The sequence below is a fragment of the Columba livia genome, chromosome 3, assembly GCF_036013475.1.
Source record: "Columba livia isolate bColLiv1 breed racing homer chromosome 3, bColLiv1.pat.W.v2, whole genome shotgun sequence".
NCBI lineage: Eukaryota > Metazoa > Chordata > Aves > Columbiformes > Columbidae > Columba > Columba livia.
The window spans coordinates 73,823,467-73,839,762 of NC_088604.1; the positions used below are offsets into that span (position 1 = coordinate 73,823,467).

Genomic DNA, 16,296 nt, shown 5'->3' on the forward strand with positions numbered 1-16,296 from the left:
TTTGGGCTAAAAAGAGAGACTCTCACTCTGCAACAGGTCACCCTGACGGGAGTGGCTATGCAGCACTTCCATACTGAGCAGCTGCTCAGCACAAATCTCTGCCACATCATACCTCAGGGAAGCTGCTCCAGCAATGTTTGTCACAGAGGTGGAACAACTCTCACTGGATGTGATCTTCAGTATTTAGGATTTACCAAAACTAATTCCTGTGGGAATTGCTAACATTTACAATCTTGAAACTGAGGAGGAAGTGGGGTGGTGTTTGCCCTGGAAAAGCACCTTCTTCCATTGTTGCTATGCATTTTTATGAACAGCATTTGCATTTGTTCTTGATAATTTACTTCCTGTTTTTCTTTTTTTTTTTTTTTTCTTTAATACTCAGCATACTGTGATTAGGATCTTGCAGCCTCTTTGTCTATCTTGGGGTACAAGCTGCATGAAGTCAGTTCACAAGTCATCACTCAGCTCCAGGCCTTGAAAATTTCAGGAATTCAAGGTTTTGTGGTCTAATTTTCACCCTTTTAAAGCTTAATACTGATTGGAGATCTTATTGAAGATTAAAACATTCTTTATCTTTTTGTACTGGTAAGTTTCACTCGTGTTTGACATCTGCTTGTTTAAAGCCCTCCTGTGGTTCACAGGATTAGTGCACTGGTAATGCTATGAGTAACCTATTTTGGTTTTAAAGCAGTGAGTTGTTTACTTTTTTTGAGGTGACACCATTTACCCAGTCTTGCTACAAGTTTTAACAATATTGCACCAATGGTGTGAAACAGGGTTTTCTAAATTAACATTATAGATAGTCGTAAATATAATAAAATTTCAGAGGGGTATTCTATATTGTTGAAGACAGCAAAGGTTGTCCACATGTACCACAGTAAAGATACAGATCTAAACAGAGAAGTTGATTATTCCAGTTGTTTGTGGCCTAACAATATTCAAATTAATCTCAGGAGTTCATCCATCAGTCCAATGGAAACCTGATCTGTTCACTCGCTGCTGACTACTTGTGGTAGGGTAATATAAATATGTGTCATATTTCAGACAAAAAGAGATCATCATAGAATTTAAATTGATTTCCAGATTACTGAAGACTATTGTCTTCCACTTGCTTCTGTACTAACCTTTTGTCTCTTATGGTGTATCTACTGAAAGTGACTGAGAGGAACAGAAAACTCCTCTTTTGATGGTATTGTTCCGATGAATAACCAGCTTCACTTTTAAAACTGCAGCTGGAGCTGTGTGGACTTTGCACCCAGACATTTGCTCATTTTTGTGCTCCGATCTGTCTCTCTGTGCTTCCAGAACCTGGGATTTCTCTCCCTGTGAAGATTGTTGCAGGCAATAATCAAGTTGTCTCTCTGTCATCTCCAGGCTGAGCTCAACAGATCAGGGTGTTTAGTCATCTCCATGGCAGGTGTTTTCTGTTTTTCCCTGCATCAGAACTCTGAACCTTCTAAGTATATCCAGTGACTTTAGTTGGTGCATTTTAAAAATGGCTCTTGAGGCCTGAATGATGGGGCTTGCATGACATTTTCTTACCTTTAACATATACTGCCTAAACTCTTCTTCCACTTTCCTTTAAAAGCCAGAGATGAAGCATCCAGCTACATTGATGAAGTTTTTCTTGTAATTCTTATAGATAAATTTTTGAAAGTGTTAAGTGCTTGTTGGTGATACTGACTGAAAGTATCAATAATACTTGAAGCACTGGCATTTAAGTACAGGATATGGCCAATGGCAATGGATCATCCCCAGTTAGCCATCCTACTTGAAATGAAGCATAATCTGGAAGAAAGCTTCTGTGACCTAGGGAGCCACCCAGCCTGTCTCAGGCTGTTTTCAGCTGTTCATTGTATCACAGTGGAGATATTCCTGACTTTGTTTGCTATTAATGTTATAAAAACATACCAAAGGTCATGTTAGTGTAAGACCAATGATTTCCGCATGTGTTGGTGAATGTACTAATGTATAACTCACCTTGGTTCAAATGCCAGTGCTGTATTTTTCCTCACAGACTATTGGATGGCAGAAGAACATGGGGCCCCTTGGAGACTTCCTGGAACTGGATATTGTGCAAGTTGTGTGAATGTGTCTGCTGGATATCTGACATGCGCTTCACAGAAGGTTGCTGTCATTCCTGGGCTTAAGGAAGTAATAACAAATTTGCACTTGAATTGCAGAATAAATAATCCTCACCTTCGCTACAAATGGCAGAAGAGCAGAGGTCCAAATAGCAAAAGATCAGCACTATCAAGAGTGTTTAAAAGCTGATGGGTCACTTGCTACTTCTCTGTAGTGAAATGCAGGTTATTTCTGTTCTCTGTGTTTAAGAGCTAATCTTCCTAAAGGTTAATTGTTTTACCACCAACAGGTGAAATAAATTTAGGCTTCCAGCAAAAGTCTCATATGCTTAAATTTAATAACATTATTTTCTCAGTATGTTAGTTCTCAAGGGGACATGGTTACTAGCATTAGGGGATGACCTCCCTGCTGTGTCTCACTCAGTTGAGGTCAATATAGATAATATAATAGCAGTTAGTGCAGATTCACATCTGAAATCCCCCCACTTGTCCAAGTCAAATGCTATGGTAAAACACACCTTGACACTTCACACTGACTATACCATTGGAGAAGCAGCTAGCCTGAATGGATAAGTAAAGCAAATAACTGATTATAACAGAGTCTGCAATAGAGAGAAGAGCCCAGACAGTAACATGACAATTGGAAAGTCTGGGTAAATATGCTGGGAATCACTGACTCTTCATTTGCCTGCCTTAGCAAGGAGACTATAATTAAAATTGAAGCTTTCTTCCTGCAGTAGGGAAAGTGTGAGGCACTGTGACTGTGGCTATTTTTACCAGTGACTGCAGAACCTGAAGGATGGGAAGAACCAGTTATGCAGGAGTGTGCCAAGCCAAAACAACACGCAGCCTCACCACAGAGGGTGAGTCACCAGCCTTTTAATAAACTAATTTCCTCAACAAAGAATGGAATTGAGCTCAGGCCAGCTTTGGTTGTTTAGAAAACAGTGAAAACACCACAAATAGCTCTCCAGTCCATCTAGATGAATGGACAGAGATGCCCTTCTTCCATCTTGCATCCAGATAGTGGGAGCACAGCATCTTTAGCAGCCAGTGCACTGCAAAGTTATCTATGCTTAACGTGAATCGCCGGGCATAGCCAAAAATCCTTGTCTTCAGCTCTTCTTCATAGATTTTAATGCAAAATCTCTGCTTCTTATGAGCTTCAGACATCAGCCATTATTGTTACTGCCTATTATTTGCCTTGCTGTAGTGCCTGAGGTGCTCAGCCAGCAGTTTGGCTGCCCTTGAAAAAGATGCTGTTCAGGCATGTAAGACTTTCTGAGTCTCAGGGACAATTCTCATGGTACACATGATATGCAAAAAGGGGGTGAAGAAGCCAAAGGTAAACTGGGATGGGATAAAGAAATAAGAAAGAAATTAATATTAACTAAAGAGCAGAATTACAAGAGGGAGAGGAATGGTTTTACAAATGCATTTTTCTCCATCCAGTGAAAAAAACAAACTGGTTACTTATCAGTAAGTGCAGAGATTTAAGATGGTTGCTGATGCATATTTCCTAAAAGGGCTGTGTCTTCTATCAGGCACTTGAACATATTCTGGAAAACCTTCCTCTTAGACATCTCGTTTATTTTTTTTCTGGAGTTGGAGGGAAAGACTCACATCTGCCTGCCCAGAACCTGGTGTGCCACAGGGCTTCATGACCAGATCCTCTGGAAAGTTACGTATGTCCAACAGTGGCTGAACTTGGCTTATTCCTCATCATAGTAATGTAAAAGAAGGAACAGAAAGAGAGGGAAAAGAAAGCCTGTGTTTGCTTGTTTTGGGGTTTTGTTTGTTTATTTGCTTTTGTTTTGTGGTTTGGTTTTGTTTTGTTGCCCACCCCTTCCCCCAGTTTTCCCATTTGGATTTTCTTGTGTATGATTAAGGTTCTTCAGAAAAGCCTCCTTTTTTAACCACTGGACCTATAAAGACGTGTACAGAAGTCATTGTCCTGCCTGTCAGAGGAGGCTATAAAAATCATGAGATGGACATGTGGGAAAGGAGCTTGGTAAGGGAAAGGAGGAATAATTTGTGGTAGGTACTGGGATGCAGAGGAAGAGGATGGAGAGGGACATACGTGTGTCCTATTGATGAAAACCCATGAAGACTAAAGGAGCAGGAAGGGTCATTCTTTTAGGGATAGAGAAAATAAATGAAGGACAGGAGTAGGAGAAGAACAGGAGCAGCTGGCAGGAGAACAGAGGCATGAGACTACCTATGGTCAGAGCAGAAATCCTATGAGTAGTGTATCTGAAGTCCAAGTTTGCTTGATTATGCTCGCTTGGACCTGAATCACGTGCAGTTTCTCCATATCTGGTACCGCATGCTGTTCCTGCGGGAAGGCTGAGCTGGACTCACCATCTTTGCGATGCTGCCGGGGCTGATGAAAATCCACAGACATGAATGCCGGTGTAATGGTGCACAGGCTCAGACGTGGTAACAGCAGGGAAGCAGAAACAGTCCTTCAAAGTAGGAGATGTTGATTTTGCTTTTGTGGTCACTGGCCAGTTGAAGAAGCAGAGAAGGCTCTGCAGGTTGTTTGCCAGCAACCAGCAGTTTCCAGGAGAACTGCACCTCGGAAGATCTCTAAGGAGCAAGGGAAATCTATGCCAGGCAGCTTGTGTGAAAGTGCTTGTTTGTCTGGCAGTGAAATCCTGAATTTGTCTGGTGAGTGAGCTTGTCTGATCTATGGGGATTTAAAGGTTTACTTGTTGCTTCTCAAACCAGAGGTCTGAGTATTCAGGCTGCAGAGAGGTAACAGCTCCAGGTATAATTTGAAAAGGTAACTGTGTGCTTTTATTGCGACCAACACACGGCATTCAAACATGGCCAGTGCTTGGTGACTAGAAAGGAATTATGCAAAAACAAGCAAGATCCTTTTTTTTATATTTTTTTTTATTTCTGTATAAAGAAAGGAAAGGATGGGCATGCCAAGCCAAAATGGTGGAGTACAGACAAAAGTGAGCACTGAGGATTTTCTTTGGGGGCTATCCACAGTAAACTCTTGCCCTGGCAGAGTTACAGCTCCCCATCCCTCCTGTAGGGAGGGACCCTGCAGGCAGCCAGCCCTTCAGCACAATCACAGCTCTTTGAAGTTAGTTTGAACAGTTTCACAATACCATCAGCCCACTTCACGGCGGGGTGGCAGCAGCTAAAGCCAGCAACAGTAGCAGCAACACTGAATACAGTGCACAGAAAAAAGGGAGCAAAGAGCTTATTTGCAAACAATTGTAGGTAACAATATAGAAAGTCCAAAGATCATCATTCTGCTATAAAAATATTACACTTCATAAAACCATGTACTATAAAAAAAATCTATTCAGAAACGCTGGTAAACATAATAAATATCTGTACACTGGCTGCCCTTTTCATACAGGAAATGTAAAAAGCGTGAGCCTCAGAAGTCATCGTTTGTAAACATGAATATGGAGCCTGTAAACAAAGCGCTAGATCATGGTTCATATTTTGTCAAATTCATTTAATATTACCCCAGTAAACCCCTTGCACACGTCATCACACCTAATGGTCAGACTCCACTACTGCCACTGGAAAGAGGAGCCTGCTCTGAGCTGTTGCTCTCGTTTCACTGAAAGTGCACACGGCTTAAGGAACCAGTGTATAGGTGAGGCAGGCAAGATTTGGTTCTCAGTAGCAGATCAGAAACAATCTTTTAGCAACTGGTTTTAATTTTCTGAACTTCAAAATGCTTATTTTCAGACTCTCATTTCAAAATTTGCATTTATTAAAGAGGGCATGCATTCTCCTTATTTTCCTTACAGGCTATGACGTCTCTGAAACTATGGCCATAACATCCATTTAGGAGACATAATGGAGAACAAATTTACTCCATAACTACATATACCAAAGGAAGCAGTAGTGGTTGTACAGTTCAACACTGAACATCATGGTTTACACAACACAGGCTGATTCAAATGGCTAAAATCTTAAATTTAGACTCTAAACGTTGGGCTGCAAAACATGTCCATGTGCAAGTCTGTACTGACATGCAGGCTCAGGTTCCTGGTTAGCTGGCCGATGTGCATGTGTTGTCACCTAGCTGCACACGGAAATGAAACATTTAGGCTCAAAACACTTACGAACAAACTTACTTTGCTCTGTAACATTCTTGTTCTGCACGGGCTTCTATCCACCCTTCAACTAAAAACTGAGCATTTTAGTTCTGTATGCAGTGAGAACTTTGCTTTTAACTTCACTTTATCTTCTGAGTTTAAACACTCAAATTTTTGCTAACTTTCAGAATACGAGAGGATGCGCAATTGTTGCTTGCGTCTGTTGTGGGACACACAGAATGGGAGGTGTGGGACTGTGCTCACAGAAGAACTGAGGTACCAGAAGCAGCTTAGCCGCGATGTCTTGGGGCAATACAGGGTTTTAGGAGCAGGGTCAGCTAGGAGGTAATAACACACTTCTAAGGGATTATGATGTGTACTTCAAAAGACGAAAAGAAAATGGGCTTGCACATTTTTTTTTTAAATTAAATATTAAATAACCTTATTAACATTATTTTAGGCCTTTTAATTTTAATGTAAGGTGAGATGGTTTGCCCACTTGTGCTGTGTGCCTGTCTTTTGGGATTCAGATATGTGACACTGGAGCTCACGTGGCTCTAGTTTAAAGGCGCCATCTGTAGATGTTCAACAAGATAACCTTGCTTCTAAATATTTGCTTTGGCATTTTTGCTACACGTGTCTTAACACAGAGCTTCAAAACACCTGATTGAAAATAATTTTCCAGTGAAAACTAAGTTACCTCATTTTCTGTTATGGTAATCCAGTTTATCTTCCATGTTTGTCTGCCCTACTCTTACTAGAAATCTAGAAAGCTGTAGCAGTCCACAGAATTAGGAATTTCCTCTGTAAATCTGGTGATTTAAAAACAAACCCCAAGATTTTTTCTATTCTCTTTATAAACTCAATGGTGACAAAAATATGCAGAGTCAATATTATATCCCCATGGCATGTAATCTGTGGCCCTATACCTTCTAGTTACAGGGAGTTTATATGAACTTGTGGCAAATTTTCAGAAGCCTGGACTTGTTCTTCCCCAGTGTGTGCACAGCTTGGCACCGGTAACCTGCTGCTGTACAAACATCCCATCATTTATCGTCCTGACTCTGAGCCACATCTGGGCTCAGCTCAGCATAACTCAGAAACAGAGGGACAGTGGTGACAATGAAGTTGTAGCCACACTAATGTGTTGACAGCATTGCTGGCAAAAAAGATGCTGTTGCCTTCCTGCTGTCCCCAGCCACTTGTTCTGATGCACAAACATTTGCTTTGCCCCGTGTGACCTGGATAAGGGAGGTGCAAAAGGACAGATGAGCATCTGAGGTCAAGAGAAAGTGAGTGCCTGCCTTTTTTAGCACCAGCACTTGCATATTCTGGCATAAGCTCTGTGGACTGGTGGCATAAGAAATCTCTGTGGCACTCCTGCCTCGGGCGGTGATGCAAGCCCTGGCATACTTCATATATAGACACACAGCAATTGCTATACTGAGCCAAGGTTCAGATATATTTGGATGTACCCAAGCCGGCTACAAGTGGTTAGAGAGAGTATTGCACTACGCAGACAAAACAAGCCTGTCACTTAAAGATCTGCATGCTGATTTCTAATAGAGTCTGATCTATCCTATGAGCCAACAAATATATTGTCTTTTTCAAACTCAGCCCCAAACCAATTCAACCATAAATCTGGCTGAAAAGAGTCCCAGTACACACAATTTGTACTTTGTAAGAGTGTGGCACACAGTATCACTTCACAATGTAATGTCATGTTACTCAAGACGTGCTTCTGCCCATTCTCTGTGTTTCGGTTATCCCCAGTACCTGAGGCCACCTCAGGGAGCTGCTGCAGGTGATTTGCTGGAGAAGCAAACCAGAATCTATTGTCAGATAGACTTTTTTTTTTGAGATGTAGAGATTAATTACAAAGTGTTTGTGAGGGTCACTTGTGGTTTGCTGAAAAAGCCAGGCTTTACAAATGCTACCTGCTGTTAAAACTTGCTTAGAAAAATCAAACAGATGTGGAATAAGTAAAAAATAATGGGGGACTATGGCCTGGGGTCAGCTCTCCCTCTGAGCAGCATCTCCCACACCTTTGCCATATACACAAGCTGTGGTGCTGTGTAGGAACTGGGGTAATTCTTCCCATGATATTCTTCATCAGGGCCATTTTTGCTTCTTCAAAATCCTTGAGCTACAGAGAGGGGGTCCAGATCTGTGAAGTGTGGGGAGATGCCTCCTGCCTACTGCGCAGACTCCCCTCTTGCTGAACTGAATGACAGCTTTTGAAGTGATTCTCCAGATGAGCTGACTATGTATGTGACAGATGCACTTCAGTGTGCTTTGGATGGTCATAGCTTTGTGCACCTTGATGGTTCAGAAATGTAACTATACTATTTGTAATAGCCTAAGGCACTAGGTCACTTTGCAGACTAATAAGCTGCAAGACGGTATGATCTAATTCAAAGTGATTTTTAGACTTTCAGGAGTAAAGCATGACATTTAGTAGAAGTCCCTTAAGATTAAAAAGAGAGAAAGAGAGAGGCTAAGCCTTTTTCAGTCAAGTTTTCATCTAGAAAGAATAAATGCTTATTGCTGAGCTATACTGTAGCAAGGAGTCTGGAAAGGAGATGCTGGTTTAAAAGCAGCTGTAGCAGTAATTAGGCCACAGCCGTGCATCTTCACCTGGATCCCGCTGGTCCAGGGGAAGCAGTGGGTGCAATCAGTCTGAAATAACAAGTGCCAGTGGCGCATTCCTCCCTTCTGCCAGGATGTGTCCCTTGGATTTGCTGATGGAGGCTCTTGTATTTCAGTCCAAGTAAGCTGGATCAGCAAGACTGACAGTGGAAATGGTTTAATTTGCTTCAGCTTGACTGAAATAGGTCAGAAAACCCTCACAAGAGCACCTCCCATGGCAAGCCTGGGGAGAGGGGGGCTGATCTGCCTTGGGGTGCAAGGGGATGCACAGCTAGGAAAGGTGGAGACGAGACAGGACAGCTTCTTCCATGGATGGGCACAGCCACCCATCCACATCCAGAGTAACTGCTACTGTTTTCAGTGACAGATTTTCAACAATGCAACAGAAAAAACTCTTCTGTCATCTCAAGCACTGACTAAACTTCTGTTCTCATTTGGATAAGCTGGGACAGCACATTTTTTGTGTATGTATTTACATATACACACACATGCATACATCTGGATGCACCAGCAACAAAATCTTAATAAGCAAACCCCATTATGTATAATTTATAGGCTTATAAAGTAATTGATGACCATCAACATGTATCATTCTGTATGTGGTCCAAACTTTGTATGGTTAATAGGTTAATAGGGTGATACCTGGTAGTTAGAAAGAACTACATCAGGAAGAGATTCAAACCATTTAACTTTGGGTAGAGCAACATCCTGTAAGCTTGGCCTACAACAATGTTCAGGTGAAAAAAATGCTCAAAGAATTAAGATCAAGTGTATCAAGAGGGAATTAAACATTCCAATGGCTGTGCAGGGATCGCAAATCGAGCAATGAAACATGACTAGGAAATCTCAGGGGGTGAAAAAAACCTGTACATAATATTTACAACACTCTGCCTGCATACAATACATGGACACCAACCAGCAGAAATATATTTTGTTGAAACAGCATAAATCAGCTGGCACCCCAGAAAACCCAGCCCTCCCTTCAGCATCCTTGCACTCACCGTGCCTTCTTCCAGGATAGAGGTCACCTCCGGGTAATAAAGGCCTGGCCAGGGCTTTTCTGCATCAGCCAGGATATCCCCTGCCTGTGGACTCGCCTCGCAGTGTGCCGCTAACAGAAATGTAAGAGACTTGACTTCTAGCAAGAGGAAAAGTGTAAAGGCAGCAAAAAGCTGACACTGAGCACAGCTTAGCCGGTAGAAAGAATAAGGACTGCTGTGTGTATAACCATAGACACACACACACCTGCGTGTTTGCACACACCAGTCTCAGCCAACTCAGCCACAGTGTGAAGTTTCACAGCATAGTTTATTCTAGAAAAGAGAAGGGCTTCAAGGAGAGCTGCTTTGCAGCACTCCTCTGTGCACAGCACATAAACCTGAACATTAAATATAGCTTTAAATTATTAAGAATAAATTTAAATTTAAAAATAGGCTAATGCAAACAAACAAATTTCAGTCAACATTGGAACAAAGCTAGTTTTAGGAAGCATATTGCTACAGCAAATACAATTCCTTGTTCCCTCGGACACTCTGAGGCAATGATCTCGTAATTCCAGTTCAGCACTGAGATGCACATACTACCCAGCAGAGAAAAATTACCATCTCTAGCATATGAAGCTCCATGTTCATATTTTGCCCTTTTTTTTTTTCCCATCACAACAGAAAAAAAGCCAACATAGCACATTAGCTTTTCCCACAAAGCATGTGAGGTGACAAAACTTACTTGGAAAAATTAATAAAAGCAGTACAAAGAAGAATCCTGATCAGCTTTTGACCACCGTAAGACAAGATGGGTAAGAAAAAGAATAAAAAAATAGTTCACATCCGACACCACAAACCTTGCTCATTTTTTTGAGATCAGGGAATAAGAAAAAGGTCCATTTTGCTGAGACCATTTCAAGAAAGTTTTTTATCCCTGAACCAGGAAAATCCAGGTATTAGGGTACAGAACTTTTGTTTTATAAGTATATAAATACACATGTACATATTTATATAAATATAAAAGCAGAGCATCCTCCCGTTTCTCCTGATAATTTATTATTATTAAAGCTTGTAACAGAGTTAGCTGGACTCTTCAGAAGTGGGTACTCTCCGTACACACGTGGCACAGGGAGTTTAGCTCTGCTAGAGCGGAACAGCCAGGCAGGGACATGAGACACCGGTAACTGAGGCAGATTGGGGTGAGCAGCCAGGGAAGGGCAGGGAGCGATGACTGGAGTGGCCTGCCTTGCTCCAGGGTGGCACTCTGGCCCACCAGAGCCAGGCTCCATGAGCAGATTTGGTGACGACGTGGGGGGACAGCTGCACTGACCCACCCAGCCCCTTGGCTGCCCAGTCGCCCACCCACCCTGTTCTGTACCAGCCACCAAAAAGGGACTGTCCCTCGCTTCTGAAGAGAGTCCCAGTTTGCCCCCTAAGCATGTGCACACTGGTTCCCTTCAGCAGTACGCCCCACCATGCTGCCAGGGGTCTTTTTTCTTACTGTTTTCAAAGTTGCCCATGCCATTCCCTGCTGTTGCTTGGTTCCCCAGCCCCCTCACCTTGTCTTCCAAGACCTCCTGGTTGCTGGCCGAGACCAGACACCTCTTTTTCCCCTGGTCCACAGGCTCCTACTCACACTGTTTTATGTAAATGCTTTCCCAGTCTCGTAAGACCCAATAATCTCCTCAAAGCACTGAGTTTCTCAGAGCTTTTCTGCTCTTGGAGACCTCCAAGTAAGTCAGGGCTGGTGACACACACTCCTTGAGTGGTGCGGACTTCATTTCAGAGAGGGCAGGGGCAAAGTGCAAAAGCATTCTTGAAATCAGAAGGTATTTCTACCACCATCAGCAATCTCTCCTTCATATTGTATAGCACATGCTTCAAGTAAGGTATTATTCATTTGTCTCTGCAGCCTTCACTCTTCCTGGGGTGAGTGGAGATCAGTAGGTGTTTACTGATTATCAGCCGAGCTGCTTAATCCTGGTTCCACATCCTGGAACAGCTGAAATTCAAACCTGACTGAGTTCTTCGTAGCAAAAAGTGCTTTTCTTGAGAAACAAAATGAAACAGTGTTCCCATGGAACATCTTAAGGACTCAAAAATAGTATTTCCTAGGGTGGGGAGGATGGAGCGCACCTACTTTATTTGGCTTTATCTCAGTAAGGAAATGGAGCTACTGGCAAAATTGGCACATATTTGTGAAGTTGTTAAACTCAGGACCCTGGCTGGAATGTGAAAGAAATGATGGAACAAAGAAGAACTTTGCCTTATGCTGGGCTTTTGCTAGTTCTGGCAATTTCATGTGCAGTGGTCCAAAAAAGTTCTGCTAGCCAAGTAAAGATGAATCTCTCAAATAATAAACTATGGGTTTTCAAAGAGGCCTTTTGGGGGTGCTGCTACAACCTGGTAGAGGTAAGTCTCTTCATGCCTCGCCGCTGAGCCAGATTGGAGGACAATACAGGCTCCAGCCTTGGTGCCTGAGGTGCTCGGTTTAAAGCAAAATAAGTGGCTGCCATTGCACCCTGTAAAATGGAGAAAGAGTAAAGATAATTATTTTTCTCAGAAAAAGGAACTGCTGGGCTGAAATTCAGTTCTTTGATGCTTTTCCCTTTCATTATTCAGTCCTCTGAAAAAATGGATGTATATGGATGATTTCCAGGAAATGATAACAATGTTTAGGCTGGCAGGCAGCTGGAGTGTTCCTGATTCAAAGCAGTGGGTAGCCGTATGTGCACACCAAGCCATTACAATACAGATGGAAGTTAAATATATTGAGCAGGTAATAGGTCAAAAATCTCTACTGTTAATACAGTGGCATGTTAGATTTGGCCTCCGTGGCAAATCATCTTCTCTGTCACTTTCCAGAATATTCACACAAATGACAGCTTATTCTGCAAGGAAGGAAGAGATGAGGGGGTAGAATGTACCTTCACCAGGTGAACGTCCTGTCTGATGAGTTGGTTTTGAGACAGATACTCCCTGTTCACTATCCATGGATGTCTTAGGACTTGGACTGCTGTGAGGCGCTGGTGAGGGTCTACATGAAGCATCTTTGACACAATGTCCTGGGTTTAAAAGAAAGAAAACAGTAAAAGAAAAAAGTAATTAACAGTAGTATGGGCTTTGCTAAGGTCTTCCTGGTGGCGGTGTCATCACCAGCATGTCCAAGGAAGACGAAGATGTGCTTTAGATATGTGTCATATTGTTAAAGTGTAAAGTCTGATCTTCAAAATTTTCAAGTGTAATGTTCAACTCTCATCTGATAATCCAGTCAAATGATAACGTGGAGAGTATTCAGTTTATTGACTGTTAATTCTGGTGACCTTGTAGGGGTGATAAACTCCACCTAGGGAGGATGCCATCTGGAGGCATTTCCTCACTGACTCCAAAGCATGCTTACAAGAGAACCTTAGAAGAGAGATCTAACATTGATTAAAATGCAATGAGATCCGTTCTACCATGTCTGAATGTTTTAATTTCAAAACTGAACATCTGATAAAAAATTCATTGTGAGGTTCATAGATGTTGGTGGCAAGATGAATATGTTACCAGGATTGCTTGCAGTTTTGTGGTGGGATATAACAATTTTCTTCCATTGTATAGTACCAGTTGCTAAAACTGAAATCTCTTGCAAGAATCTCTAAATCCTGTCCAAGTTTCTGCTTAATGCCAGGCCAACTGGAAGCTTGCCAGCTTTCCTGCCTGCCTACCTGTCTCACAGACCAGGGCACAGCTGCATGCCCAAAAGTCTCAGCACTAGTTAAATTTTATCTCCTAGGGTTTCCATGCTTTGTGGTAGATTGGCAGCCTAAAATGTGAACTGTACAGGAGTTAAAAATGCTAGTTTGTAAACTGCCTGCTCCTCTTTTACTCTAAAGAGCAGAAAGGTGATTTGCATATAGACCATGAATTTGTGGCATTGACTACCCCACACTTCTTTTAAAAGTTCTGTTACACCAAAAAAGTTCTGTGGTATTTTAGTGCTAGGAGGATTCGGAATTGATGGTGCTATATTATGCCCTAGATTAATGAAATAAAATACCAAAATTCCTAATACACTATTTTGTGCAGAGTGGTAGAAACATAAAGAAGCAAGCTTTTACTTCATAAGGAACTGAGAAATAACCCTTCTGACTATCTCCCTCTTAGGTTTGTTACAACTGCAGACTGCAAGCTCATTTCAGAGAACAAGAAAAAGTCTGAGAAAGCATTCACTGACCTTTGCAGTATCAGATACTGAATCCCAGTTTCCTCCTGTAAGTGCATATTTGCCACTGCCAATCCTGGCTAGAATCTCCTCCGGGGTGTCATCTGGTCCATTTGCAAAAGGAGTGAACCTATTTAAAGAAAGAGAAAAAAATACAGTGTAATTTGCAACTATATGTTTCTAGGATCTAGTGCTAACTGCTACCAACTACAACAGGGGTTTGGTTCCAGATTGGACCACAGACATCGCTGCTTCATTTTCTCTCAAACTTTACAGTTTGGTGGTTCCTCATATTAAGTTGTTCTGCAGAGGAAAAGACTGATTCCTTACCTTTTTTTTTTTTTTTTTAATTTTGTTCTGTTCTTTTTCCAGGAAAAATATATTATTTTTAAAAAATTGACAGGTTTTTACCTCTTTAATTATTTTACCTCTGCTTTATTGCCAATAGTAATACCTTGATAATGTAATGCCAAGAAAGGATTAAAATAATAAAGGAGGAAAATTAGGAACTGAAGGAGAAAAGAAAAAAAGAAAACAAAAAAGAACTGTTTATAACCTATTTTGCAATGCTTTCTTAACCATAATGTGCAAGTCTGTTGGGCAAAATAAATGATTTGCAACAGGTTACTTCCTGATCTAGTCAGCCAGAAATTACTAGTAACACGCACCCAGCTTTACAAAATCAGTGTCACATGCAGAAGACATACTTTTTGTCTTCATAAAATGCCAAGTGACAAGATTTTTGAGGCTAACTGAAATCTACTCGGCCAAATTCTGCTCTGTAATCTTGAACAGCTGTGTAGGTTTAGAAGAAGGGGGTATCTGGGATTTTTATTCTTTTCCTTCCATCTGTCTTTTCTCTTCTGAAAGCTTGCCAGGGTGGTTTTTAGATCACTAGACAGTTGGCTTGGCCACAGCTTCCTATCCCACCTGGTTTCTAATAGCACATTCAATTCTTCACACTGTATTTTCTAATTTTCAAAAACATGTCAGATTTCACAGAAGTTCAGCCCAAAAAGATACATAATATTATTGCAATCTATAGCTAGAAAGAGGGATGCACTAAGAGTTAACGACTGGCTAAAGCTCCAAATTCTGTCACTACCTGCATGAATAGGATCTCAGGATTGTGCTCTAGTCCGGAGTGTCTGGGCGCTCTCTGCTCACAGGAATGATTGAAGGAGAATAAAATCCTGGTTGCAAATACTGATCAGTTCATACTAACTCTCCTCTTATGAGAAAAAAAACAAGACCATCCCTAAACGCAGTGATGGCGCCTAAAAAGTCAGCACTTCTCAACTGTTTGCATTACTCTTATTTTCTCTCGCAAGTGCAGAAAAAAAGTGAGATGCAAGTTAATAGCACCTGTTGGCAAATTGAACATCCACTAAGCTGTGCAATATGTATTTCAGATTCAAGTATATATTTTTCCACATTTAAAAAAGACGCATTGTAAATATAAGCAGCTAAACAAATGGGATTGTGAGTAATGTGTTGGTTTTTATTGTACTGATTCTGGCTGTGTATCACTGCAAATCTGTGGCATTAGCCAAACAGAAACAGATTTTTAGAGATCCTAGCAGCCTGGAAAACTGCCCCTGAATGTCACAATATATTTCAGCTCATGGTGAATGCAATTGTACTCAGGAACAAAATAGATGGAATAGAAACTCCTGGCAACTTTTCTACAATCCACAAGGCAAGAGACACAAAAGGTAGGGTCCAACTCTTTGTTTTCTGTATAAATGTAGGAATGAATCCAAGCTTCTTGCCACAGCTGAATGATAATGAAGCAGACTAAAGAGTTATAAGAGGTCACTGAAAAGTTTCAAGCTGAACTTAGGTACAATAAATGTGCATATACTGTACCTGAAGAAATGAAACTCAGGGGCCTGATAACTCCAAATTGGGTTTACACACTGTGTTTCCCGTTCACCCCCAAATATTTTATTCCTGTCCTTTACTGCTTATTTCAATCTGTCTTTTTTTCTGGGTCTTGTGTCCACATTTCACTTTGGTCAACAGGTTGTTAGGGGTATTTTTGCCAAGTAACCCCCAAAAGGTCCTGCTTCCTGTTGCTGTTCTTGCTGCTCTGTTAATTTGTTATACTTTCTGTCCTTTCTTCAGCATATTTTTCAAATAGCATCTGAAAACTGTGTTTTATTATTTTTTTTTTTAGCCTTTGAAGGTGATCAGATACCTTGGTAACAACAGTGGAAGAAGAATGAAGCTGAAGAGAATACATGTATTAATAGAAATGAATGAACATCCTCTTATGGATAAGGTGAACATGCTATGAC

The 16,296-nt window shown here is 41.3% G+C and overlaps 1 protein-coding gene across 10 annotated transcripts in view; it reads right to left on the reverse strand.

Moving 5' to 3' along the window:
- Positions 1 to 10,095: 10,095 nt before the first annotated feature.
- The window catches only part of RPS6KA2 (ribosomal protein S6 kinase A2), a 309,958-nt gene continuing 303,757 nt past the window's right edge, over positions 10,096 to 16,296 (reverse strand). For all 10 annotated transcript variants that reach the window (XM_065057598.1, XM_065057605.1, XM_065057603.1 and 7 more), the window contains 3 exons: positions 14,009 to 14,126; positions 12,717 to 12,854; positions 10,096 to 12,311 (listed from right to left, as the gene is read on the reverse strand). In XM_065057598.1, the coding sequence (XP_064913670.1) occupies positions 12,186 to 12,311; positions 12,717 to 12,854; positions 14,009 to 14,126 (382 nt within the window). In that variant the 3' untranslated portion in view covers positions 10,096 to 12,185. The remainder of the gene's footprint in view (positions 12,312 to 12,716; positions 12,855 to 14,008; positions 14,127 to 16,296) is intronic.